We start from the raw sequence: 27,973 nt of genomic DNA on the forward strand, positions 1-27,973 counted from the left end.
CCAGGCTGAAAAGGCTGTGTGTGAGGGGGTGGAGTCTGGTCCTAGGGGACCAGGCTGAAGAAGGGGTGGAGTCTGTTCCTATGGGGACCAGGCTGAAAGCGAAAGCCTTCTGAGAGAGAGAGAGCAGCTCGACCTACAGTTCCAACAACGTGTCCATCTCCGTTTCTCCTCAGTCGATGTATGCCAGGCGTTCTCTCCGCTCTGAGTGTCTTATTTGGCAATACTGTACATCCAAACGACACCTGAACGTAAGTATAACTTTGAATATGACCAATAACCGTATTGGCTCATAATAAATGTATGTAGCGTTGAAATGTATAACTTGTTTTGTAAACATGCAATTTCATTTTGAGTACTCTATATTTTTATGGCGTGATCGTTTTTTCGCTTTTATTAATGTGTTGGCTTTATGACACAATTATTTGAGTGAATGTGTTGTAATAGGTGGTGATCTAGCCGAGTAGACGGTTGTATAGTGAAGGACTTTGATTTGTATTGCCTTTACAGAAGTTGAAAACACAATTGTTTTCTTCCCCTGTTTACCTCGGAAGACCTTTATATACTTTGCAATGCAAATGTTTTCGTTACGCAATCGAACTGTCCAAAGGTAGGTGTAAGGTTTCCACAAGCGAATAAATTAATCTTTAACTAGAATTAGATTTTAGGTTTATGTTTGGGGCTACTATACACGTGATCTGATCGTTTTGTGATCCGTTTAGCCATTATTAAAAGCAAACACGTGTTTAATATACAGTACGGTAGGTTCTGTTCTGTTTTCAGCAGGTGTTATTATACAAACCCGCCCCCCTTCTGGGTTTGTTTTTTGTTTTTTTCTAGGAGGGGTGGGGGGGTCCAGTTTTGTTTTTACGACCTCCATACCAGTCTTAAGTAGCTTTTTTTTGGACACTGTTGACAACAATAACTTGTTGTAGGCTAGACACGTTTAGGCAACGCAACAGTTTCTCTTGCCAGAGCTCTTACATCTCGTGACTTTTTCATGCCAGGTCCCCATTCTCTTTGACATGTTTTTGGGACATGTGGGGACACACACGGTATTATAGAATATAATTTTCTTTGGCATCCCTACACAAGAAGGAAAATGCATTCATTCAGCTCTACAGTTAAGTTAGTGTCAGGATACAAACATTTGAGTGAGAAATGTAATAACACGAAAAAAAAACCTGAATGTATCAGTATTTCATAACCAAGGAAAACCTGATTTTAAAATATAAATAAAAATGTGTATTGTTCTGTAAAATCGAAAACTTCTCACATGTACTGTGTACTGGTTGGCTTTTAAGATCTCAAGTCAAAGGCCATCCCATAAGGCATTTCTTGAACCAAAACGACTACGACCACTCCCAGTCAGTCCTCAGACATCACCATGGAGAAGTATGAGAAGATGGGGAAGATCGGGGAGGGGTCCTACGGTGTGGTGTTCAAGTGCAGGAACAGGGACACGGGACAGATCGTTGCCATCAAGAAGTTTGTGGAGTCTGAAGACGATCCCGTCATTAAGAGGATCGCTCTGAGAGAGATTAGGATGCTGAAGGTAAATACCACTCAGCCTTGAGCCCTCTTTATTAAAACCACCCAGCCTTGAGCCCTCTTTATTAAAACCACTCAGCCTTGAGCCCTCTTTATTAAAACCACTCAGCCCTGAGCCATCTTTATTAAAACCACCCAGCCTTGAGCCCTATTTATGAAAACCACCCAGCCTTGAGTCCTCTTTATGAAAACCACCCAGCCTTGAGCCATCTTTATTAAAACCACCCAGCCTTGAGCCCTCTTTATGAAAACCACCCAGCCCTGAGCCATCTTTATGAAAACCACCCAGCCTTGAGCCATATTTATTAAAACCACCCAGCCTTGAGCCCTCTTTATGAAAACCACCCAGCCCTGAGCCATCTTTATTAAAACCACCCAGCCTTGAGCCCTATTTATGAAAACCACTCAGCCTTGAGCCCTCTTTATTAAAACCACCCAGCCTTGAGCCCTCCTTATTAACCCCCTGTAGACTTCACTGTTAACCCCCTGTAGACTTCACTGTTAACCCCCTGTAGACTTCACTGTTAACCCCCTGTAGACTTCACTGTTAACCCCCTGTAGACTTCACTGTTAACCCCCTGTAGACTTCACTGTTGTGCAGGACAAGATACATGCAGCGAGGCAGAGGAAGGTGAAGGAAGACTCTTCTTTTCCCTGCCTTGTTGTATCCCTGTTGTACGTCATTGGAAACAAGTGGGAGGGGATTCTGTCTTTGTTCTTGGTCACTGCCCCATGTTTTAAGAGCTTTCTGTTGAATACAGAGAATAGCAGCCAATGGACACACAGTTAACATACAGTCCTGGGTATGTTTTTGACACTAGTCGGGGAAAATGTTTAGTGTAATTTTAGTTTAACAGCTGGTTGCTGTATTTTTTCTGTATGATATTTGACTGTTGTGCATCTTAGATTCACTAACAACAACCCTGACAGCTGGCTTGTGTTAGACTCAGCCTATCCAGAATAAACATTCCTTTCCCATTAGTATGTACAATTAATTATTTACCTTTCAATCAGCCAGATGTGTTCAACAACAAACTAATCGCATATTTTTTTTAATTTTTTTTTTACCTTTATTTAACTAGGCAAGTCAGTTAAGAACAAATTCTTATTTTCAATGACGGCCTAGGAACAGTGGGTTAACTGCCTGTTCAGGGGAACAGTGGGTTAACTGCCTGTTCAGGGGAACAGTGGGTTAACTGCCTGTTCAGGGGCAGAACGACAGATTTGTACATTGTCGGCTCAGGGATTTGAACTTGCAACCTTTCGGTTACTAGCCCAACACTCTAACCACTAGGCTACCCTGCCGCCCCATATAATTGACATTAAGAATTAGCGATATTATACTGAACAAAAAATATAAATGCAACATGTAAAGTGTTGGTCCCATGTTTCATGAGCTGAAATGAAAGATCCCAGAAATGTTCCATACGCACAGAAAGCTTATTTCTCTAATTTTGTGGACAAATTTGTTTCAATCCCTGTTAGTGAGCATTTCTCAATTGCCAAGAAAATCCATCCACCTGACAGGTGTGGCATATTAATAAGCTGATTAAACAGCATGATCATTACACAGGTGCACCTTGTGCTGGGGACAATAAAATGCCCCTCTAAAATGTACAGTTTTGTCAAAATAAAATGCCACAGAGATGTTAAGTTTTGAGGGAGAGGCCAATTGGCATGCTGACTGCAGGAATGTTCATTAGAGCTGCTGCCAGATGTTAAATTCTCTACCATAAGCGTCTTTTAGAGAATTTGTCAGTACGTTCAACAAGCTTCACAACCGCGGACGACGTGTAACCACGCCAGCCCAGGACCTCCACATCGTCTGAGACCAGCCACCCGGACAGCTGATGAAACTGAGGAGTATTTCTGTCTGTAATAAAGCCCTTTTGTGGGAAAAACTAATTCTGATTGGCTGGGCCTGGCTCCCCAGTGGGTGGGCCTATGCCCTCCCAGACCCACCCATGGCTGCGCCCCTGCACAGTCATGTGTAATCCACAGATTAGGGCCTAATTTATTTCAATTGACTGATTACCTTATGTGAACTGTAATTTAGTAAAATTGTTACATGTTGTGTTTATATTTTTGTTCAGTATATACAGGACCAGTCAAAGGTTTGGACACACCTACTCATTCAAGGGTTTTTCTTTATGTTTACTATTTTCTACATTGTAGAATAATAGTGAAGACATAAAAACTATGAAATAACACATATGGAATCATGTAGTAACCCAAACAATGTGAAATGTAGCCACCCTTTGCCTTAATGACAGCTTTGCACATTCTTGGTATTCTCTCAACCAGCTTCATGAGGTCACCCGGAATGAATTTCAATTAACAGGTTAACGTGCCTTGTTAAAAGTTCATTTGCGGAATTTCTATCCTTAATGCTTTTGAGCCAATTAGTTGTGTTGTGAAAAGGTAAGGGTGGTATACAGAAGACAGCCCTAATTGGTAAAAGACCAAGTCCATATTATGGAAAGAACAGCTCGAATAAGCAAAGAGAAATGACAGTCCATCATTACTTTAAAACATGAAGGTCAGTCAAAGCGGAAAATATAAAGTACGTTGAATGTTTCTTCAAGTGCAAACAGTTGCAAACCCCATCAAGCGCTATGATGAAACTGGCTCTCATGAGGACCGCCACAGGAAAGGAAGACCCAGAGTTACCTCTGCTGTAGAGGATCAGTTCAGTAGAGTTACCAGTCTCTCATGAGGACCGCCACAGGAAAGGAAGACCCAGAGTTATCTCTGCTGCAGAGGATAAGTTCATTAGAGTTACCAGTCTCTCATGAGGACCGCCACAGGAAAGGAAGACCCGGAGTTACCTCTGCTGCAGAGGATCAGTTCATTAGAGTTACCAGTCTCAGAAATTGCAGGCCAAATAAATGCTTCTCAGAGTTCAAGTAACGGACACATCTCAACATCAACTGTTCAGAGGAGACTGTGTGAATCAAGCCTTCATGGTCAAATTGCTGCAAAGAAACCACAACTAAAGGACACCAATAATAAGAAGAGACTTGCTTGGGCCAAGAAACACGAGCAATGAACATTAGACCGGTGGAAATCTGTCATTTAGTCTGATGAGTCCATATTTGCGATTTTTGGTTCCAACCGCCGTGTCTCTGTGAGACGTAGAGTAGGTGAACGGATGATCTCCACATGTGTGGTTCCCAACGTGAAGCATGGAGGAGGTGCGGTACTGGTGACACTGTCAGTGATTTATTTAGAATTCAAGGCACACTTAACCAGCATGACTACCACAACATTCTGCAGCGATATCCCATCCCTCTATCATTTGTTTATCAACAGGACAATGACCCAACACACCTCCAGGCTGTGTAAGGGTTATTTGACCAAGAAGAAGAGTGCTGGAGTGCTGCATCAGATGACCTGGTCTCCACAATCACCTGACCTCAACCTAATTGTGATGGTTTGGGATGAGTTGGACCATAGAGTGAAGGAAAAGGAGCCAACAAGTGCTCAGCATATGTGGGAACTCCGTCAAGACTGATGGAAAAGCATTCCATGTGAAGCTGGTTGAGAGAATACCAAGAGTGTGCAAAGCTGTCATCAAGGCAAAAAGGGTGACTACCTTGAGGAATCTCAAATATAAAATATATTTTGATTTGTTTTATACTTTTCTGGTTACTACATGATTCCATATGTGTTATTTAATAGTTTTGATGTCTTCACTAATATTCTACAATGTAGAAAATAGCAAAAATAAAGAAAAACCCTTGAATGAGTAGGTGTGTCCAAACTTTTGACTGGTACTGTACACACAAAAGTATGTGGACACCCCTTCAAATGAGTGGATTGGACTATTTCAGCTACATCTGTACCGACAGGTGTATCAAATTTAGCACACAGCCATGCAATCTTCATAGACAAACATTGGAAGTAGAATGGCTTTACTGAAGTGCTCAGTGACTTTCAATGTGGCACCGTCACAGACTTTTCCAACAAGTCAGTTCGTAAAATTTCTGCCCTGATAGAGCTGCCCCGGTCAAGTGCTGTTATTGTGAAGTGGAAACATCTAGAAGCAACAACGGCTCATCCACAAAGTGGTAGGCCACACAAGCTCTCAGAACGGGACCACTGAGTGCTGAAGCGCTTAAAAAATCATCTGTCCTTGATTGCAACACTCACTACCGTGTTCCAAACTGCTTCTGGAAGCAACGTCAGCACAATAACTGTTTCGTCAAGAGTTACATGAAATGGGTTTCCATGGCCGAGCAGCCGCAGACAAGCCTAAGATCACCATGCTCAATGCCAAGCGTCGGCTGGAGGGGTGTTAAGCTCGCCACCATTGTACTTTGGAGCAGTGGAAATGGGTTCTCTGGAGCAATCAGCCCTTGATTACTCACCGATCCCCAATCAGCCCCAAATAGTCCTGGCCGGAGAGCCCGTCGAGACCTGGCACGTCCAGCAGATGGAGCCATCGCCTCGTGATGTATACTCCTTCTGTCACAAGGACTCCACGAGTCTCCCCCTGGTGGCTGACCTGCTGTACGCCACTATATATATATATATATACATCCTGTGTTCCAATGGCACGTTGTGTTAGCTAATCCAAGTTTATCATTTTAAAAGGCTAATTGATCATTAGAAAACGCTTTTGCAATTATGTTAGCACAGCTGACAACTGTTGTTCTGATTAAAGAAGCAAAAAAAATGGCCTTCTTTAGACTAATTGAGTATCCGAAGCATCAGCGTTTGTGGGTTTGATTACAGGCTCAGAAACAAAGTACTTTCTTCTGAAACTCATCAGTCTATTCTTGTTCTGAGAAATGAAGGCTATTCCATGCGAGAACTTGCCAAGAAACTGAAGATCTCGTACAACGCTGTGTACTACTCCCTTCACAGAACAGCACAAAATGGCCCTAACCAGAATAGAAAGAGGAGTGGGAGGCCCCGGTGCACAACTGAGCAAGAGGACAAGTACATTAGAGTGTCTAGTTTGAGAAACAGACGCCTTGCAATTGCTCAACTGGCAGCTTCATTAAATAGTACCCGTAAAACACCAGTCTCAACGTCAACAGTGAAGAGGCGACTCTGGGATGCTGGCCATATCTCAGACTGGCCAAAAATATATATATATTAAAATGAGCAAAATAACAGACACTGGACAGAAGAACTCTGCCTAGAAGGCTAGCATCCCAAAGTCGCCTCTTCACTGTTGACGTTGAGGCCGTATCATCTTGTTATTGAGACCATGTCTGTTATAGACTGTATCATCTTGTCTGTTGTAGACAGTATCATCTTGTCTGTTGTAGACGGTATCATCTTGTCTGTTATAGACTGTATCATCTTGTCTGTTATAGACTGTATCATCTTGTCTGTTATAGGCTGTATCATCTTGTTATTGACACCATGTCTGTTATAGACTGTATCATCTTGTCTGTTATAGACTGTATCATCTAGTCTGTTATAGACTGTATCATCTTGTCTGTTATAGACTGTATCATCTTGTCTGTTATAGACTGTATCATCTTGTCTGTTATAGACTGTATCATCTAGTCTGTTATAGACTGTATCATCTTGTCTGTTATAGACTGTATCATCTTGTCTGTTATAGACTGTATCATCTTGTCTGTTATAGACTGTATCATCTTGTCTGTTATAGACTGTATCATCTTGTCTATTATAGACTGTATCATCTAGTCTGTTATAGACTGTATCATATTGTTATTGACACCATGTCTGTTATAGACTGTATCATCTTGTTTGTTATAGATTGTATCATCTAGTCTGTTATAGACTGTATCATCTTGTTATTGACACCATGTCTGTTATAGACTGTATCATCTTGTCTGTTATAGACTGTATCATCTTGTCTGTTATATACTGTATCATCTAGTCTGTTATAGACTGTATCATCTTGTTATTGACACCATGTCTGTTATAGACTGTATCATCTTGTTTGTTATAGACTGTATCATCTATGTTATAGACTGTATCATCTTGTTATTGACACCATGTCTGTTATAGACTGTATCATCTTGTCTGTTATAGACTATATCATCAAGTCTGTTATAGACTGTATCATCTTGTCTGTTATAGACTGTATCATATTGTTATTGACACCATGTCTGTTATAGACTGTATCATCTTGTCTGTTATAGACTGTATCATATTGTTATTGACACCATGTCTGTTATAGACTGTATCATCTTGTCTGTTATAGACTGTATCATATAGTCTGTTATAGACTGTATCATCTTGTTATTGACACCATGTCTGTTATAGACTGTATCATCTTGTCTGTTATAGACTGTATCACCTTGTCTGTTATAGACTGTATCATCTAGTCTGTTATAGGCTGTATCATCTTGTTATTGAGACCATGTCTGTTATAGACTGTATCATCTTGTCTGTTATAGACTGTATCATCTAGTCTGTTATAGACTGTATCACCTTGTCTGTTATAGACTGTATCATCTAGTCTGTTATAGGCTGTATCACCTTGTCTGTTATAGACTGTATCATCTAGTCTGTTATAGACTGTATCATCTAGTCTGTTATAGACTGTATCACCTTGTCTGTTATAGACTGTATCATCTAGCCTGTTATAGGCTGTATCATCTTGTTATTGAGACCATGTCTGTTATAGACTGTATCATCTTGTCTGTTATAGACTGTATCATCTAGTCTGTTATAGACTGTATCACCTTGTCTGTTATAGACTGTATCATCTAGTCTGTTATAGGCTGTATCATCTTGTTGAGACCATGTCTGTTATAGACTGAAATCATCTCCTCATCCTCATAAACAGTTCTTCCAGTAGCCTCCTCATCCTCATAAACAGTTCTTCCAGTAGCCTCCTCATCCTCATAAACAGTTCTTCCAGTAGCCTCCTCATCCTCATAAACAGTTCTTCCAGTAGCCTCCTCATCCTCATAAACAGTTCTTCCAGTAGCCTCCTCATCTTCATAAACAGTTCTTCCAGTAGCCTCCTCATCTTCATAAACAGTTCTTCCAGTAGCCTCCTCATCTTCATAAACAGTTCTTCCAGTAGCTTCCTCATCCTCATAAACAGTTCTTCCAGTAGCCTCCTCATCCTCATAAACAGTTCTTCCAGTAGCCTCCTCATCCTCATAAACAGTTCTTCCAGTAGCCTCCTCATCCTCATAAACAGTTCTTCCAGTAGCCTCCTCATCCTCATAAACAGTTCTTCCAGTAGCCTCCTCATCCTCATAAACAGTTCTTCCAGTAGCCTCCTCATCCTCATAAACAGTTCTTCCAGTAGCCTCCTCATCCTCATAAACAGTTCTTCCAGTAGCCTCCTCATCCTCATAAACAGTTCTTCCAGTAGCCTCCTCATCCTCATAAACAGTTCTTCCAGTAGCCTCCTCATCCTCATAAACAGTTCTTCCAGTAGCCTCCTCATCTTCATAAACAGTTCTTCCAGTAGCCTCCTCATCTTCATAAACAGTTCTTCCAGTAGCTTCCTCATCCTCATAAACAGTTCTTCCAGTAGCCTCCTCATCTTCATAAACAGTTCTTCCAGTAGCCTCCTCATCTTCATAAACAGTTCTTCCAGTAGCCTCCTCATCCTCATAAACAGTTCTTCCAGTAGCCTCCTCATCCTCATAAACAGTTCTTCCAGTAGCCTCCTCATCCTCATAAACAGTTCTTCCAGTAGCCTCCTCATCCTCATAAACAGTTCTTCCAGTAGTCTCCTCATCCTCATAAACAGTTCTTCCAGTAGCCTCCTCATCCTCATAAACAGTTCTTCCAGTAGCCTCCTCATCCTCATAAACAGTTCTTCCAGTAGCCTCCTCATCCTCATAAACAGTTCTTCCAGTAGCCTCCTCATCCTCATAAACAGTTCTTCCAGTAGCCTCCTCATCCTCATAAACAGTTCTTCCAGTAGCCTCCTCATCCTCATAAACAGTTCTTCCAGTAGCCTCCTCATCCTCATAAACAGTTCTTCCAGTAGCCTCCTCATCCTCATAAACAGTTCTTCCAGTAGCCTCCTCATCCTCATAAACAGTTCTTCCAGTAGCCTCCTCATCCTCATAAACAGTTCTTCCAGTAGATTCCTAATCCTCTTCCTCCTCATAAACAGTTCTTCCAGTAGCTTCCTCCTCCTCGTCCTCCTCCTCCTCATAAACAGTTCTATAAAACCAGATGGGGACATACCGGTTGTCATGGGAGACCACAGCATGTTTATAACCGTTCCTCTTCCTGCGTTCTCTGTTTTGATAAGACATGTGGGAGCTTGTCAGCCGCTCTGCACAAAGCAAACACAGATCCATGACTTTCTGTTATGTAATCTCTATATCCATATCACTGTGTGCACCTACAGTATATTGGGATCACTGTACAATTAAAAGATTACAAACGTGTGTCGTTACTGTGGTGTAGCATAGGTGCTTTGTGATACATTTGAAGTGGGAAGTTTACAAACACTTAGGTTGGCGTCATTAAAACTAGTTTACATACACTTAGGTTGGAGTCATTAAAACTAGTTTACATACACTTAGGTTGGAGTCATTAAAACTAGTTTACATACACTTAGGTTGGAGTCATTAAAACTAGTTTACATACACTCAGGTTGGAGTCATTAAAACTAGTTTACATACACTCAGGTTGGAGTCATTAAAACTAGTTTACATACACTTAGGTTGGAGTCATTAAAACTAGTTTACATACACTTAGGTTGGAGTCATTAAAACTCGTTTACATACACTTAGAGTGGAGTCATTAAAACTAGTTTACACACACTTAGGTTGGAGTCATTAAAACTAGTTTACATACACTTAGGTTGGAGTCATTAAAACTAGTTTACATACACTCAGGTTGGAGTCATTAAAACTAGTTTACATACACTTAGGTTGGAGTCATTAAAACTAGTTTACATACACTTAGGTTGGAGTCATTAAAACTCGTTTACATACACTTAGGTTGGAGTCATTAACTAGTTTACATACACTTAGGTTGGAGTCATTAAAACTAGTTTACATACACTTAGGTTGGAGTCATTAAAACTAGTTTACATACACTTAGGTTGGGGTCATTAAAACTAGTTTACATACACTTAGGTTGGAGTCATTAAAACTAGTTTACATACACTTAGGTTGGAGTCATTAAAACTAGTTTACATACACTGAGGTTGGAGTCATTAAAACTAGTTTACATACACTTAGGTTGGAGTCATTAAAACTAGTTTACATACACTTAGGTTGGAGTCATTAAAACTAGTTTTTCAACCCCTCCACAAATTTCTTGTTAATTAACAAACTATAGTTTTGGCAAGTCGGTTAGGACGTCTACTTTGTGCATGACACAAGTCATTTTTACAACAATTGTTTACAGACAGATTATTTCACTGTATCACAATTCCAGTGGGTCAGACGTGCCTTTAAACAGCTTGGAAAATTCCAGAAATGATGTCATGGTTTTAGAAGCTTCTGTTAGGCTAATTGACATCATTTGAGTCAATTGGAGGTGTACCTGTGGATATATTTCAAGGCCTACCTTCAAACTCAGGGCCTCTTTGCTTGATATCATGGGAAAATCCAAATAAATCAGCCAAGACCTCAGAAAAAAATTGTAGACCTCCACAAGTCTGGTTCATCCTTGGGAGCAATTTCCAAACGCCTGAAGGTACCACATTCATCTGTACAAACAATGGTACGCAAGTATAAACACCATGGGACCACACAGCCGTCATACCACTCAGGAAGGAGACGTGTTCTGTCTCCTAGAGATGAACGCACTTTGGTGCGAAATGTGCAAATCAATCCCAGAACAACAGCAAAGGACCTTGTGAAGATGCTGGAGGAAACAGGTACACAAGTATCTATATCCACAGTAAAACGAGTCCTATATTGACATAATCTGAGAGGCCGCTCAGCAAGAAAGAAGCCATTGCTCAAAAACCGCCATAAAAAAGCCAGACTACGGTTTGCAGCTGCACATGGAGACAAAGATCGTACTTTTTGGAGAAATGTCCTCTGGTTTGATGAAACAAAAATAGAACTGTTTGGCCATAATGACCATCGTTATGTTTGGAGGAAAAAGGGGGAGGCTTGCAAGCCGAAGAACAATATCTCAACCGTGAAGCACGGGGGTGGCAGCATCATGTTGTGGGGGTGCTTTGCTGCAGGAGGGACTGGTGTACTTCTCAAAATAGATGGCATCATGAGGTAGGAATATTATGTGGATATATTGAAGCAACATCTCAAGACATCAGTCAGGAGGCTGTAAATGGGTCTTCCAAATGGACAATGACCCCAAGTATACTTCCAAAGTTGTGGCAAAATGGCTTCAGGGCAAAAAAAAGTAAAGGTATTGGAGTGGCCATCACAAAGCCCTGACCTCAATCGCATAGAACATTTGTGGCCAGAACTGAAGAAGCGTGTGCGAGCAAGGAGGCCTACAAACCTGACTCAGTTACACCAGCTCTGTCAGGAGTAATGGGCCAAAATTCACCCAATTTATTGTGGGAAGCTTGTGGAAGGCTACCTGAAACTTTTGACCCAAATTACATAATTTAAAGGCAATGATACCAAATACTAATTGAGTGTATGTAAACTTCTGACCCACTGGGAATGTGTTGAAAGAAATAAACGATGAAATAAATAAATTTCTGTACTATTATTCTGACATTTCACATTCTTAAAATAAAGTGGGGATCCTAACTGATCCTAATTTTTACTAGGATTAAATGTCAGGAAGTGTGAAAACGGAGTTTAAATGTATTTGGCTAAGGTGTATGTAAACTTCTGACTTCAACTGTGTGTGTGTGTGTGTGTGTGTGTGTGTGTGTGTGTGTGTGTGTGTTATCCGAGCAGCAACTAAAGCACTCCAACCTTGTGAACCTGATTGAGGTGTTCAGGCGTAAACGTAAACTACACCTGGTGTTTGAGTACTGTGATCACACTGTCCTCAACGAGCTGGACCGATACCCCAGAGGGTGAGTACTGGCTCTCTACACACATAGGCTCTCTCTGTCTCACACACGCTGTCTCTGTCTCACACACTGATAAATTCTATAGATTGTTTATTTGTCTCCCTGCTGTTTATCTACGACCTGTATATATTTTTTACGTTTTTATTTAACCTTTATTTTTACTAGGCATGTCAGTTAAGAACAAATAGGAACAGTGGGTTAACTGCCTTGTTCAGGGGGCCGAACGACAGATTTTTACCTTGTCAGCTCGGGGATTCGATCTAGCAACCTTCCGGTTACTGGCGAAACGCCCTAACCACAAGGCTACCTGCCGCCCCTTATAGTGTCTCCCCTGCTGATAATCTATGACCTGTATATAGTGTCTCCCCTGCTGATAGCCACAGTGTTTGGCTGTTACCACGGAGACTGACCTGCTCGTTGCGGAATGTTTACAGCGATGTAGTCCCAGAATGTTGGCTGACAGGGAGGGAGGTGGAGTTGTAGGAACGCAGACACACACACCACACACACACACACACACACACACACACACACACACACACACACCACACAGACACAGACACACACACACACACACACACACACCACACACACACACACACACACACCACACAGACACACACACACACACACACACACACACACACACACACACACACCACACACACACACACACACACACACACACACACACACACACACACACACACACACACACACACACAGTTAATAGAGGTGCCTGCCTCACTCCCATGGGGGGGCTGTAAGGGTTTCATGGGGGACTCAGCCACAGGAAGGGGGATGGAGATTGTTTATGTCCCAAGTGGCACCCTATTCCCTATATAGTGCACTACTTTTGACCTGAGCCTTATTGGTTCCAGTCAAAAGTAGTGCACTATATAGGGAGACATTTAGGATGCATCCGTGGCTATTAAATCACCAGTTGTAAGGCTGGATTTAGCCATCTCCATGGCAACACTGATGGATGGGCTTCTGGACTACAGTTTACAATAAGAGAGGGGGAGGGAGGGAGAGGGGGGAAAGAGGGAGGGGAGGGAGGGGGAGAAAGAGGTGGAGAGCGGGAGGGAGGGAGAAGAGGGAGAAGAGGGGGAGAGAGAGAGGGGAGGGGGAGAGGAAGGGGAAGTGGGAGGGGGAGAGAGAGATACACACTTCCCACAGGGCCAGGTGGTGAGACAGGGATGCAGCTTGAGCCCCACCCTCTTCAACATATATATCAACGAATTGGTGAGGGCACTAGAACAGTCTGCAGCACCCGGCCTCACCCTACTAGAATCCGAAGTCAAATGTCTACTGTTTGCTGATGATCTGGTGCTTCTGTCACCAACCAAGGAGGGCCTAATGCAGCACCTAGATCTTCTGCACAGATTCTGTAAGACCTGGGCCCTGACAGTAAATCTCAGTAAGACCAAAATAATGGTGTTCCAAAAAAGATCCAGTCACCAGGACCACAAATACAAATTCCATCTAGACACTGTTGCCCTAGAGCACACAAAAAACTATACATACCTCGGCCTAAACATCAGCGCCACAGGTAACTTCCGCAAAGCTGTGAACCATCTGAGAGACAAGGCAAGAAGGGCCTTCTATGCCATCAAAAGGAACATAAAATTCAACATACCAATTAGGATCTGGCTAAAAACACTTGAATCCGTCATAGAACCCATTGCCCTTTATGGTTGTGAGGTCTGGGGTCCGCTCATCAACCAAGAATTCACAAAATGGGACAAACACCAGATTGAGACTCTGCATGCAGAATTCTGCAAAAATATCCTCCGTGTACAAAGTAGAACACCAAATAATGCATGCAGAGCAGAATTAGGCCGATACCCGCTAATTATCAAAATCCAGAAAATATCTGTTAAATTCTACAACCACCTAAAAGGAAGCGATTACCAAACCTTCCATAACAAAGCCATCAGCTACAGAGAGATGAACCTGGAGAAGAGTCCCCTAAGCAAGCTGGTCCTGGGGCTCTGTTCACAAACAGACCCCACAGAGCCCCAGGACAGAATTAGACCCAACCAAATCATGAGAAAACAAAAAGATAATTACTTGACACATTGGAAATAATTAACAAAAAAACAGAGCAAACTAGAATGCTATTTGGCCCTAAACAGAGAGTACACAGCGGCAGAATACCTGACCAGAAGGACTTAAAAAAAAAAAAAAATTTTTTTTTTTTAAACCTTTATTTAACCAGGAAGGGCTCATTGAGATTAAAATATATTTTTCAAAAGCGCCCTGGCCAAGATAGGCAGCACCAAGTCATTACAAAAAAATGAAAGACAGACAACATGAAAAACTACAAGTAATCTAGTAAAAACCATAGAGTATAAAACAGCAAATTATAAAACATTGACAGGTCAGGGAATCAGTCTCAAAATCCTTCATCAGTGATTTAAAAACACCGATCGGGACAAGTTCTTCCAGTTTAAAAGTATTTTGTAAGGCGTTCCAAGACGATGGCCAGAGGACATAAAAGCCCTTTTACCAAATTCAGTTCGGGCATTTGGAACAGTTAGCAGGATAAAGTCCAGCGAACGAAGAGACGACCCACCACATTCCTGAACAATAAAAATCCACAAATAAAAAGGTAGTAAATCCAAAATGGCTTTGTAAATAAAAGTATAGCAGTGACTGAGCCTAGGAGTGACTAGAGAAGGCCAGCCAACCCTGGTATACAAAGTGCAGTGGTGCGTGAGGGTTTTACAGGTTAAAATAAATCTCAAAGTGCCATGGTAAAGGGTGTCAATTGATCTCAAACACTGAGTGGAAGCATTCATATATAAAATATCCCCATAGTCTAGTTAAGGCATACATTTAGCTGATACTAGCCTCCTTCTGGCTTCAAAAGAAAAACAGGCCTTATTCCTAAAATAAAATCCTAATTTCAGCTTCAATTTTTTAGTAATTTGTTGAATATGCAATTTAAAAGAGAGGCCGTCATCAATTAAAATTCCAAGATATTTATACGAGGTTACAAACTCAATCTCCTTGCCCTGGCAGGTAGTAACAGGTGAAAGGTTCAGAGGTCTATTTCTTGCTTTAGAAAACACCATTAGTTTAGTTTTGTCAGTATTGAGGATAAGCTTCAATTGACACAAGGTATGTTGAACAGTATAAAAAGCAGTTTGAATGTTCTGGGAAGCTTTTGTAAGAGACGAGGCACAACAGTAAATAACAGTCTCATCAGCATAAAAATGAAGTTGTGCATTTTGGACATTTTTGTCTAAATCATTTATATAAATAGTGAATAAGAGAGGACCAAGTACAGAGCCTTGGGGCACACCATTCAAGACAGACAATTTAACAGACATAAGCCCATCAAATTGAGGGCACTGAGTTCTATCAGACAGATAGTTAGCACACCGTGCAACTGCATGCTCCGAAAGACCTACACTCGACAATCTCTGCCTTAGTATAGCACGATCAACTGTATCAAAAGCCTTAGAGAGATCAATAAAAAGTGAGACAGACACAGTGCTGTTTTTTGTCAATGACTTCAGTGATATCATTTAAAACCTTCATGGCTGCTGTAATTGTGCTATGCTTCTTCCTGAAGCCCGATTGGTACATTGATAAAATAGAGTTAGTAAATAAAAAACTATTTTAGCTGTTCACTTACAAGGGTTTCAAGTATTTTCACCAGGGGGGACAGCTTTGAGATTGGCCTATAATTATTTAAAAGAGTTGGATCTCCCCCTTTTAAAAGTGGTAGGACAAATGCTGATTTCCAGATCTTTGGAATTTCATTACATTCCAGGGTTAGATTGAACAGAGATGTAAGTGGTTCAGCTATGAAATCAGCTGCCAGATTTAAAAAGCAGGGATCCAAAAGATCAGGACCTGCAGGCTTTCTCTGATCTAAGGATTTCAGGGCTTTATGTACCACCTGCACTGAGAATGGAAAAAAGCTAAAAGTTTGACCAGCTCTCACTGGTTCATCCACACAGGGTTGTACAGAGACAGAGGACACTGGTTCATCCACACAGGGTTGGACAGAGACAGAGGACACTGGTTCATCCACACAGGGTTGAACAGAGACAGAGGACACTGGTTCATCCACACAGGGTTGGACAGAGACAGAGGACACTGGTTCATCCACACAGAGTTGTACAGAGACAGAGGACACTGGTTCATCCACCACAGGGTTGAACAGAGACAGAGGACACTGAATCAAACAGCCTACCAGATGATAACAAAGTGCTCATTGAAACAATTCAGCATTTCAGTTGTGTCATATACAGCAACAGAGTCCTTCAAAACACATGACGGTAATTCATTAACATTACTGTGACCAGACATCCAGAACTTTCTAGGGTCATTCAGGTTATCAGTGGTAACAGACATAAAATATTCAGACTTGGCCTTCCTGAGAAGAAAATAACACTTGTTTCTTAACTGCCTAAAAATAATCCAATCAGCATCAGAACAGGATTTCCTTGCTTTAGCCCAGGCTAGATTACGGTCGTGAATAATACAAGACAGCTCAGAAGAAAACCATGGATTAACCTGCCCTTTAACCCTGAACCTGGATTATCCCTCCCTTTAACCCTGAACCTGGATTATCCCGCCCTTTAACCCTGAACCTGCAGAATGGGGCATGTTTGTTTACTATTTGGGAAAAAAACATCATGAAAGAATTTCCAGGCAGTTTTCACATCAGGGATAAACTCAATCTTGCTCCAGTCAAAATAAAACAAATCATGACAGAAAGGCTGCTCATTAAAACACTTCAAATTTCTCCTACGAATAAAACGTGGGTTTGTTTTAGGAACCTTAGTATTTCTAACAGCAACAACAGCACAATGGTCACTTAAATCATTGCAAAAAAACACCAACCGCAGAATATTTATGTGGAACATTTGTCCATATCAAATGAATCAGGGTAGATTGATCTGGGCATTTAAGATTTGGGCCAGTGGGTGAGTTAATCAACTGGGTAGGATTCATAGAATTACAAAACATTTTTAAATCATCAGACACCGGCTTTAACCAACACCAGTTGAGATCATTTCACTGTAAAGAAGTTTAGACATAAGGTGCGTCAAAGAAGAAAATGCATCACCGAGAGCAGAAGGGGGGTCTATAACAGCCAATCACAGTTATAGAGAGCAGAGGGGGGGGTCTATCACAGCCAATCACAGTTATAGAGAGCAGAAGGGGGGTCTATAACAGCCAATCACAGTTATAGAGAGCAGAGGGGGGGTCTATAACAGCCAATCACAGTTATAGAGAGCAGAGGGGGGGTCTATAACAGCCAATCACAGTTATAGAGAGCAGAGGGGGGTCTATAACAGCCAATCACAGTTATAGAGAGCAAAGGGGGGTATATAATAGCCAATCACAGTTATAGAGAGCAGAGGGGGTCTATAACAGCCAATCACAGTTATAGAGAGCAGAGGGGGGTCTATAACAGCCAATCACAGTTATAGAGAGGAGAGGGGGGTCTGTAACAGCCAATCACAGTTATAGAGAGCAGAGGGGGGTCTGTAACAGCCAATCACAGTTGTAGAGAGGCCTTTTGAAACCTCAATATTCAAAGCAAGAAATTCCAACTGTTTACAAATAGTTTCAGACTTTGCCACACTTACAGGGAATCTAGTTTTTACATATGTAGCCACACCCCCACCTTACTTAACCCGATCAGTGCGATAAACATTGTAACCACTTATACAAATAAGACTGACTGACCCAAACTTAAGGAAAGCTTTGACTCAGTGAGCATAGCCTTGCTATTGAGAGCCGTAGGCAGACCTGGCTCTCAAGAGAAGACAGGCTATGTGCACACTGTCCACAAAATGAGGTGGAAACTGAGCTGCACTTCCTAACCTCCTGCCCCAATTTTTGACTATATTAGAGACACATATTTCCCTCAGATTACACAGACACACAAAGAATTAGAAAACAAACCCAATTTTGATGAACTCCCATATCTACTGGGTGAAATACCACAGTGTGCCATCACAGCAGCAAGATGTGTCACCTGTTGCTACAACCAGTGAAGGAACAAACACCACTGCAAATACAATCCATATTTCAGTTGATTTATTTTCCCTTTTGTACTTTAACCAGTTGAACATCGTTACAACACCGTATATAGACATCATATGACATTTTTCCTTTGGAACTTTTGTGAGTGTAATGTTTACCTTTCATTTTTATTTTTTATTTTTCACTTTTGTTTATCTATTTCACTTGCTTTGGCAATATAAACATATGTTTCCCCATGCCAATAAAACCCTTAGAATTTAATAATATAATAATAATCAGCCACTACAAACGTCAGCTGACTTTAGCCACTGCTAGCTAACAATCAGTGGAAGTCGCAGAGGCAACAGAGCAAACCTTTTATTTTTTAAATATATTTTATTTAAATTACAAGTTTCCTTAAACTGCTGTCAGAGATTAGCGCCAGCAATCTGATAACCTGTACCTGGCTTTGTGTTTATTAGTCATAGAATTACACACATACAGTCCTGAAAATTATAATTGAATTAAATGAAATCTATAACTGTAAAAATATATCTGTGTTATTTGGTTGTCTCTTCTTTAACTTCCAGTGTTCCAGAACATCTGGTAAAAAGCATCACCTGGCAGACACTCCAGGCTGTCAACTTCTGTCATAAACAGAACGTAAGTGGTTTCTCCGTCGTTCCTCTACCCAAACCGCTGTTTCACTAGCATTCCAGTCTCCTGGCTGCCCAGACGTTACTCTTTCACTGAGACACAACAAACCGCCACGGGGCCCCTTTTTTTAACAGTCAAGCTGCACAGCTAAAGTCCGGATATGGAGTGTATTCATTATTGCACACCGTTGCAAAATGTTTTAGAACAGAAAAAACCTAAAAAAAAACAAGTGTTTCTCATTGGACAAATTCGGGTAGTTCCCTACCACTTTTGGCCCGTTTGTTTCTGTTTGGTTCCTAGTGAATACACCTGCCTGATCTGCTGCATGTCTTCTCTAGCCTGGCAAAGTACCGCCTTCTCTAGCCTGGCAAAGTCCCGTCTTCTCTACCCTGGCAAAGTCCCGTCTTCTCTAGCCTGGCAAAGTACCGTCTTCTCTAGCCTGGCAAAGTCCCGTCTTCTCAAACCTGGCAAAGTCCCGTCTTCTCTAGCCTGGCAAAGTACCGCCTTCTCTAGCCTGGCAAAGTCCCGTCTTCTCTACCCTGGCAAAGTACCGTCTTCTCTACCCTGGCAAAGTACCGTCTTCTCTAGCCTGGCAAAGTCCCGTCTTCTCTAGCCTGGCAAAGTACCGTCTTCTCTAGCCTGGCAAAGTCCCGTCTTCTCTAACCTGGCAAAGTACCACCTTCTCTAGCCTGGCAAAGTCCTGTCTTCTCTAGCCTGGCAAAGTCCCGTCTTCTCTAGCCTGGCAAAGTCCCGTCTTCTCTAGCCTGGCAAAGTCCCGTCTTCTCTAGCCTGGCAATGTCCCATCTTCTCTAGCCTGGCAATGTCCCATCTTCTCTAGCCTGGCAATGTCCCGTCTTCTCTAGCCTGGCTAAGTCCCGTCTTCTCTAGCCTGGCAAAGTCCCGTCTTCTCTAGCCTGGCAAAGTACCGTCTTCTCTAGCCTGGCAAAGTCCCATCTTCTCTAGCCTGGCAATGTCCAGTCTTCTCTAGCCTGGCAAAGTCCCGCCTTCTCTACCCTTGCAAAGTCTCGTCTTCTCTAGCCTGGCAAAGTACCACCTTCTCTAGCCTGGCAAAGTCCCGTCTTCTCTAGCCTGGCAAAGTCCCATCTTCTCGAGCCTGGCAAAGTACCGTCTTCTCTAGCCTGGCAAAGTCCCGTCTTCTCTAGCCTGGCAAAGTACCGTCTTCTCTAGCCTGGCAAAGTACCACCTTCTCTAGCCTTGCAAAGTCTCGTCTTCTCTAGCCTGGCAAAGTACCACCTTCTCTAGCCTGGCAAAGTCCCGTCTTCTCTAGCCTGGCAAAGTCCCGTCTTCTCTAGCCTGGCAAAGTCCCGTCTTCTCTAGCCTGGCAAAGTACCGTCTTCTCTAGCCTGGCAAAGTCCCATCTTCTCTAGCCTGGCAATGTCCAGTCTTCTCTAGCCTGGCAAAGTCCCGCCTTCTCTACCCTTGCAAAGTCTCGTCTTCTCTAGCCTGGCAAAGTACCACCTTCTCTAGCCTGGCAAAGTCCTGTCTTCTCTAGCTTGGCAAAGTCCCGTCTTCTCTAGCCTGGCAAAGTCCCGTCTTCTCTAGCCTGGCAAAGTCCCGTCTTCTCTAGCCTGGCAATGTCCCGTCTTCTCTAGCCTGGCAATGTCCCGTCTTCTCTAGCCTGGCAATGTCCCGCCTTCTCTAGCCTGGCAAAGTCCCGCCTTCTCTAGCCTGGCAAAGTACCGCCTTCTCTAGCCTGGCAAAGTCCCGTCTTCTCTACCCTGGCAAAGTCCCGTCTTCTCTAGCCTGGCAAAGTCCCGTCTTTTCTAGCCTGGCAAAGTACCGTCTTCTCTAGCCTGGCAAAGTCCCGTCTTCTCTAGCCTGGCAAAGTCCCGTCTTCTCTAGCCTGGCAAAGTCCCGTCTTCTCTACCCTGGCGAAGTCCCGTCTTCTCTACCCTGGCAAAGTCCCGTCTTCTCTACCCTGGCAAAGTCCCGTCTTCTCTAGCCTGGGAAATTACCACCTTCTCTAGCCTGGCAAAGTCTCGTCTTCTCTAGCCTGGCAAAGTACCACCTTCTCTAGCCTGGCAAAGTCCCGTCTTCTCTATGCTGGCAAAGTCCCGTCTTCTCTAACCTGGCAAAGTCCCGTCTTCTCTAGCCTGGCAAAGTACCGCCTTCTCTAGCCTGGCAAAGTACCGCCTTCTCTAGCCTGGCAAAGTCCCGTCTTCTCTACCCTGGGAAAGTCCTGTCTTCTCTAGCCTGGCAAAGTCCCGTCTTCTCTAGCCTGGCAAAGTCCCGTCTTCTCTAGCCTGGCAAAGTCCCGTCTTCTCTAGCCTGGCAAAGTCCCGTCTTCTCTAGCCTGGCAAAGTCCCATCTTCTCTAGCCTGGCAAAGTCCCGTCTTCTCTAGCCTGGCAAAGTCCCATCTTCTCTAGCCTGGCAACGTCCCGTCTTTTCTACCCTGGCAAAGTCCCGTCTTCTCTAGCCTGGCAAAGTCCCGTCTTCTCTAGCTTGGCAAAGTCCCGTCTTCTCTAGCCTGGCAAAGTCCCGTCTTCTCTAGCCTGGCAAAGTCCCGTCTTCTCAAGCCTGGCAAAGTCCCGTCTTCTCTAGCCTGGCAAAGTCCCTTCTTCTCTAGCCTGGCAAAGTCCCATCTTCTCTAGCCTGGCAAAGTCCCGTCTTCTCTACCCTGGCAAAGTCCTGTCTTCTCTAGCCTGGCAAAGTACCGCCTTTTCTAGCCTGGCAAAGTACCGCCTTTTCTAGCCTGGCAATGTCCCATCTTCTCTACCCTGGCAAAGTCCCGTCTTCTCAAGCCTGGCAAAGTACCGCCTTCTCTAGCCTGGCGAAGTACCGCCTTCTCTAGCCTGGCAAAGTCCCGCCTTCTCTAGCCTGGCAAAGTCCCGTCTTCTCTAGCCTGGCAAAGTCCCGTCTTCTCTAGCCTGGCAAAGTACCGCCTTTTCTAGCCTGGCAAAGTACCGCCTTTTCTAGCCTGGCAATGTCCCATCTTCTCTACCCTGGCAAAGTCCCGTCTTCTCTAGCCTGGCAAAGTACCGCCTTCTCTAGCCTGGCGAAGTACCGCCTTCTCTAGCCTGGAAAAGTCCCGTCTTCTCTAGCCTGGCAAAGTCCCAGATCTGTTTGTGCTGCCTTGTCACATAGTAACAGTGTCACATAGCCTGGTCCCAGGTCTGTTTGTGTTCTTTTGTCACATCGTAACAGTGTAACATAGCCTGGTCCCAGGTCTGTTTGTGTTGTCTTGTTAATGATTTGCTTGACAATGACCATAGGAGTTGGCAAGACGGGACACAACAGCCTGGAAACCTCTTCTCGCGTTTAGATCAACAACCGTACAAGACCACCACATGATCAGCTGTAGTTGAATGAAAAATCCGCCCTGGCTGGCACTGTTAAACGACTAACGTTTGGTTGTTGTCTCCTGCAGTGCATCCACAGAGACGTGAAGCCCGAGAATATCCTCATTACTAAACAGCAGGTCATTAAGCTCTGTGACTTCGGATTCGCCAGGATCCTCAGTAAGTCCCCACATTTTTTTTATTACATGTCCCAAATGGCATCCTAATCACTATGAAGTGCTAAACATGTTTACTATGATCCATAGGGTTCTGGTCAAATGTAGTGCACTATGTAGGGAATATAGTATTATTTGGTACACCGTCATTATGAGACTCCTTCCCTGTATGGTGTAGTGCTACTGTACTGTTACTGTTACTGTTTCTGTAGGTCTACTGCCACCTGGTGGACTCCTGTTGTAATACCACTGTCTTAACTTTCTGCCATCACGTCACCATTGAAATCAACACTCATTCCATTTCTTACCAATTCTTTCGTCCTAAACAGAGTCTTGTATCTAACAGCTTCCAGACTCGTGTGTGTGTTTTTGGGGGGGGAATAACACAAGACAGTAAAAATATGAATTTTTGATTCACTTTGAACGATGAAGTGATATTTATTCTGTTCTGTTCTACCCTATACCATTATATTCAAACTATCTGTCTATGTTGTGTAAAGCCTGCTTATAATGCATCATAACCATATTATATTAAATGCATTATACCATGCAGGCTAGGCTTTAAGTCTTGTTCCTAAACAGAGATGCGTATCGATCTGTCCCTGCAGCCGGTCCATGTGACTACTACACAGACTATGTGGCAACGCGATGGTACCGGGCCCCTGAGCTGCTAGTGGGTGATACTCAGTATGGAGCCCCTGTTGATGTCTGGGCGCTGGGCTGTGTCTTCTCTGAGCTGCTCTCTGGCATCCCCCTCTGGCCCGGCAAGTCAGACATGGATCAGCTCTACCTCATCAGGAAGACACTGGGTAAGTGGGATTAATATAGCTAGGGTGTCCAAAATGGCACCCTATTCCCTTCATAGTGCACTACTTGTGGCACCCTAGTCCCTTCATAGTGCACTACTTGTGGCACCCTATTCCCTTCATAGTGCACTACTTTTGGCACCCTATTCCCTTCATAGTGCACTACTTTTGGCACCCTACTCCCTTCATAGTGCACTACTTGTGGCACCCTACTCCCTTCATAGTGCACTCTTTTGGCACCCTACTCCCTTCATAGTGCACTACTTGTGGCACCCTATTCCCTTCATAGTGCACTACTTGTGGCACCCTATTCCCTTCATAGTGCACTACTGTTGGCACCCTATTCCCTTCATAGTGCAGCACTACTGTTGGCACCCTATTCCCTTCATAGTGCACTACTGTTGGCACCCTATTCCCTTCATAGGCACTACTGTTGACCAGAGCCTGGAAATAGGGTGCTGTTTAAGACACAATCAATGTTTCAGCTAGTGACGTGTTATAACTGCTAGTGACGCGTTATAACAGTTAGTGACGCGTTATAACAGCTAGTGACGCATTATAACAGTTAGTGACGCGTTATAACAGTTAGTGACGCGTTATAACAGTTAGTGACGCGTTATAACAGTTAGTGACACGTTATAACAGTTAGTGACGAGTTATAAGTTAGTGATGTTATAACAGTTAGTGACGCGTTATAACAGTTAGTGACGCGTTATAACAGTTAGTGATGCGTTATAACAGTTAGTGGCGTCTTATAACAGTTAGTGACGCGTTATAACAGTTAGTGATGCGTTATAACAGTTAGTGACGAGTTATAAGTTAGTGATGTTATAACAGTTAGTGCCGCGTTATAACAGTTAGTGACGCGTTATAACAGTTAGTGATGCGTTATAACAGTTAGTGACGAGTTATAAGTTAGTGATGTTAGAACAGTTAGTTGTTTCACCAGTTAGTTCAGGAAAAGGACAGTACCCTTTATTATCAGTAAACATGAGCTCCTCTGCCTGAGCACCTCCCATATGACCAACAAGCACCTCCCATATGACCAACGAGCACTTCCCATATGACCAACGAGCACCTACCATATGACCAACGAGCACCTCCCATATGACCAACAAGCACCTCCCATATGACCAACGAGCACCTCCCATATGACCAACAAGCACCTCCCATATGACCAACAAGCACCTCCCATATGACCAACGAGCACTTCCCATATGACCAACGAGCACTTCCCATATGACCAACGAGCACCTCCCATATGACCAACAAGCACCTCCCATATGACCAACAATGTCAAATGTAATGTAAAATACAAGGCTGTCGTCAGTGTCACATTACGTTCACCTGTTCCGGTGTGTTAGGTAAAGGAGAGAAGTAAGAGCTTTGTCTGTATGTCTGTCTGTGTTTCTGTCTGTGTTTCTGTCTGTGTATCTGTCTGTCTGTGTGTCTGTCTGTGTGTCTGTCTGTGTGTCTGTCTGTGTGTCTGTCTGTCTGTCTGTCTGTGTGTCTGTCTGTGTGTCTGTCTGTCTGTGTGTCTGTCTGTGTGTCTGTCTGTGTGTCTGCAGGAGACCTGATCCCCCGCCACCAGCAGGTATTCAGTAAGAACCAGTTCTTCAGTGGAGTCTGCATCCCAGAGCCTCAGGAAATGGTGAGAACAAACACATAATGATGATTCATCTACCAAAACGGTAAACAAATCAGTGTGAAACATCTTGAGGAGCGTACTGTATTCCAGGATTCCCTACTGGCGGCCCGTTTGAGCTTCCCGTGGTCAACTTGAAGTCTACAAATGATTTGTAATTATGTTCCTGCCCTCTGACCATCCTCTCCGGCTAAATCTAGTTGATGATACCTGCCGTATATATCTATCAAATCAGCGTTTATTTGTTGTATACAACGGAGTATAAACTGTGCAATGAAATGCTTCCTCTCTGCCTCAAAACGCTGCGTAAATTATCAAAAGGGTCCAAAACAATTATACACAATAAGGCATCCTTTATCATCCAATAGGAATCTCTGGAACTGAAATACCCCAACCTGTCATATCAAGCACTGAGTCTGATGAAGGTATGCCTGTCTATCCAGCCATTCACCTGCTGGCAATTTGTGTGGTAAAAATATCTGGTTCTCTAAATGAAATGAACGATCTCTCATTTAATGGTCTCTGATGTTTTATTAGCAAATATTCATTCCCCTCATCCCTTCCCTAAATGACCTTTGCCCCCCTGACCCCAGGGCTGCCTGCGTATGGACCCGTCGGAGCGGCTGGCCTGTGAGCAGCTTCTGGAGCACCCGTACTTCGACAGCCAACGGGAGGAGAGCGAGAGCACCGACCGCTCCACCAAGAAGAGGTCACGCCTCCTGCCCCGCAAACACCTCCCACCTGGGGTCAGTATGTTTCTTCACGTTAAACAGCCGGTCCCAATTCACTCCCTACCCTCTTTCCTCTTGGCTCTAACCCTTCAATGTCTGTTAGATCTGTAAGGTGGAACTTGGAAGCAATAAGGTGGAAGCTTCATGCAAATTGGGACCAGCTGTCAGAGATGGCAAAATGCTGTACAAACAATTGAAGGTGTCTACACGATGCAGTACATCCTCTGTCATTTTTTGTATTCTCTTCCATGAAGATGATATATTGTCGCTCTTCCAACTGCATTAACACACTCTTGTTTCCTTTCCTCTCTCTAGTATTTGCCTCAGCTCACCAGCAGCAGTATCTTCCCAGCTCTGGACAACAAGAAGTACTATACCAACCTGAGGAAATTCAACTACCACTTCCCTAACATTTAAACCAAACAGTTTAGATCTGAAGGGTCCAGTCGCACATTCATCAACATTTACCGTGTTCACGGTGCTAGTTAGAACTGAAATGTCCAACTTGCTGTAGTTCTAGACGTGTCGCGGGGCATTTCTGAATTTCCTAGTTCCGACTAGCACGTGAACACGGCAATATTCTGGTCAGCTCAGGAACCAGGAAGTGAATCACAACGTGGAAGGACCAGGGAGAAGTCCTTGTGTCTTGTGATGTCATTCTATGCACTATGTAAACTTTTTTTTCTGAAAGACAATTTTATTATGTGGTGTTGCCTCCATTGAAGGCGTATTTTGTACATCTATATAATGACAAGGAGCAGCCTAGTGCTCAGCTGGTAGATTGAGGTCGTCTTTCAGGCAGACTACGTTGCATGTTGTCACGTCAATCGACTGTGCCGGTCGGGCACCAGATTGCTGCTATAACATATGTGGTTGATCTGATAGGGAAAATACCTATCCCAGACATTGTGAGATCTGGCATGCGTCTGCAGCGTAGTCAACCTGGGAACACAGACAGATACTTGTGTAGAACAGAGGGAGTACCATAGCCTACTGCCTTGACTGGTTTTGCCAAATGTTATTTGTTTGTGTTTAAAAAAATAAATAATGAGCGAGACAGTTGACATTTTTTTGGTAGTGAATTGATTTGCATTTTGTTAAAAATATTGATTGATTTTCTCAGAAGTAGCTTTGAGTCATTTGTAAAGAGGAGAAATGTAACAGAAGGTGAAAGGTCAGCTCTGCTTTATTTTATCGGACAGAAATTGTTCATAAGCAATTGTCTGAAATGATCAGATCAGCCTCAACGTAGCTGTGGATTGAATACAGTAAGGGTTCTATTCAGTCTGGATCTCTGAAGAGATGTGCACTGAACAGGAATAAACATGTCAAGTGTTCGTCCCATGTTTCATGAGCTGAAATAAAAGATACCAGAAATGTTCCATACGCACAGAAAGCTTATTTCTCTCAAATTTTGGGTGCAAATGTGTTTACATCCCTGTTAGTGAGCATTTCTCCTTTGCCAAGATAACCCAGCATGATCATTACACAGGTGCACCTTGTGCTGGGAGAACAAAAAAAACACTCTAAAGGTTTGTCACAACACAATGCCACAGATGTCTCAAGTTGAGGGAGTGTGCAATTGGCATGCTGACTGCAGGAATGTCCACCAGAGCTGTTGCCAGAGAATTGAATGTTAATTTCTCTACCTCCGTCGTTTTAGAGAATTTGGAAGTACGGCCAACCGCAGACCACGCGAGTGACAACGTTGTGAACAGAGTTCCCCATGGTAGCGGTGAGGTTATGGTATGGGCAGCAGGCATAAGCTACGAACATAATTGCAATGTGAATACACAGAGATGGTGTGAAAAGAGCCCATTGTTGTGCCATTCATCCGCCCCCATCACCTCATGTTAATGTCACAAGGATCTGTACACAATTCCTGGATGCTGAAATTGTCTCAGTTCTTCCATGACCTGCATACTCACCAGACATGTTACCCACTGAGCATGTTTGGGATGCTCTGGATTGATGTGTACGACAGCGTGTTCCAGTTCCCGCCAATATCCAGCAACTTCACACAGCCATTGAAGAGGAGTGGGACAACATTCCACAATTAACAGCCTGATCATCTCTATGTGAAGAAGATGTGTTGTGCTGCATGATGCAAATGGTGGTCACACCAGGTTTCTGACCTAATTCCCAACCTTTAAAAAAATATATATATTTTTTTTAAGGTTTCGGTGACCACC

General features: G+C 43.2%; 1 protein-coding gene across 2 annotated transcripts; it reads left to right on the plus strand.

Moving 5' to 3' along the window:
- The first annotated feature begins 12 nt into the window (after positions 1 to 12).
- Positions 13 to 27,191, plus strand: cdkl1 (cyclin-dependent kinase-like 1 (CDC2-related kinase)). Of its 2 annotated transcripts, XM_036955321.1 has the most exons (11): positions 13 to 248; positions 1,302 to 1,552; positions 12,354 to 12,475; positions 19,057 to 19,129; positions 22,513 to 22,603; positions 23,208 to 23,408; positions 24,974 to 25,056; positions 25,419 to 25,475; positions 25,644 to 25,796; positions 25,885 to 25,980; positions 26,097 to 27,191. In XM_036955321.1, the coding sequence occupies exons 2-11, from the start codon at positions 1,385 to 1,387 to the stop codon at positions 26,196 to 26,198; spliced, it is 1,146 nt and encodes a 381-aa protein (XP_036811216.1). In that variant the 5' UTR covers positions 13 to 248; positions 1,302 to 1,384; the 3' UTR covers positions 26,199 to 27,191. The 2 variants fall into 2 exon arrangements, with proteins under 2 accessions (XP_036811216.1, XP_036811217.1); XM_036955322.1 differs by lacking the exon at positions 25,885 to 25,980 and having other exon boundaries at positions 31 to 248; positions 26,097 to 27,189.
- Positions 27,192 to 27,973: the final 782 nt, after the last annotated feature.

This window comes from Oncorhynchus mykiss, chromosome 19 (genome assembly GCF_013265735.2).
Source record: "Oncorhynchus mykiss isolate Arlee chromosome 19, USDA_OmykA_1.1, whole genome shotgun sequence".
Lineage (NCBI taxonomy): Eukaryota > Metazoa > Chordata > Actinopteri > Salmoniformes > Salmonidae > Oncorhynchus > Oncorhynchus mykiss.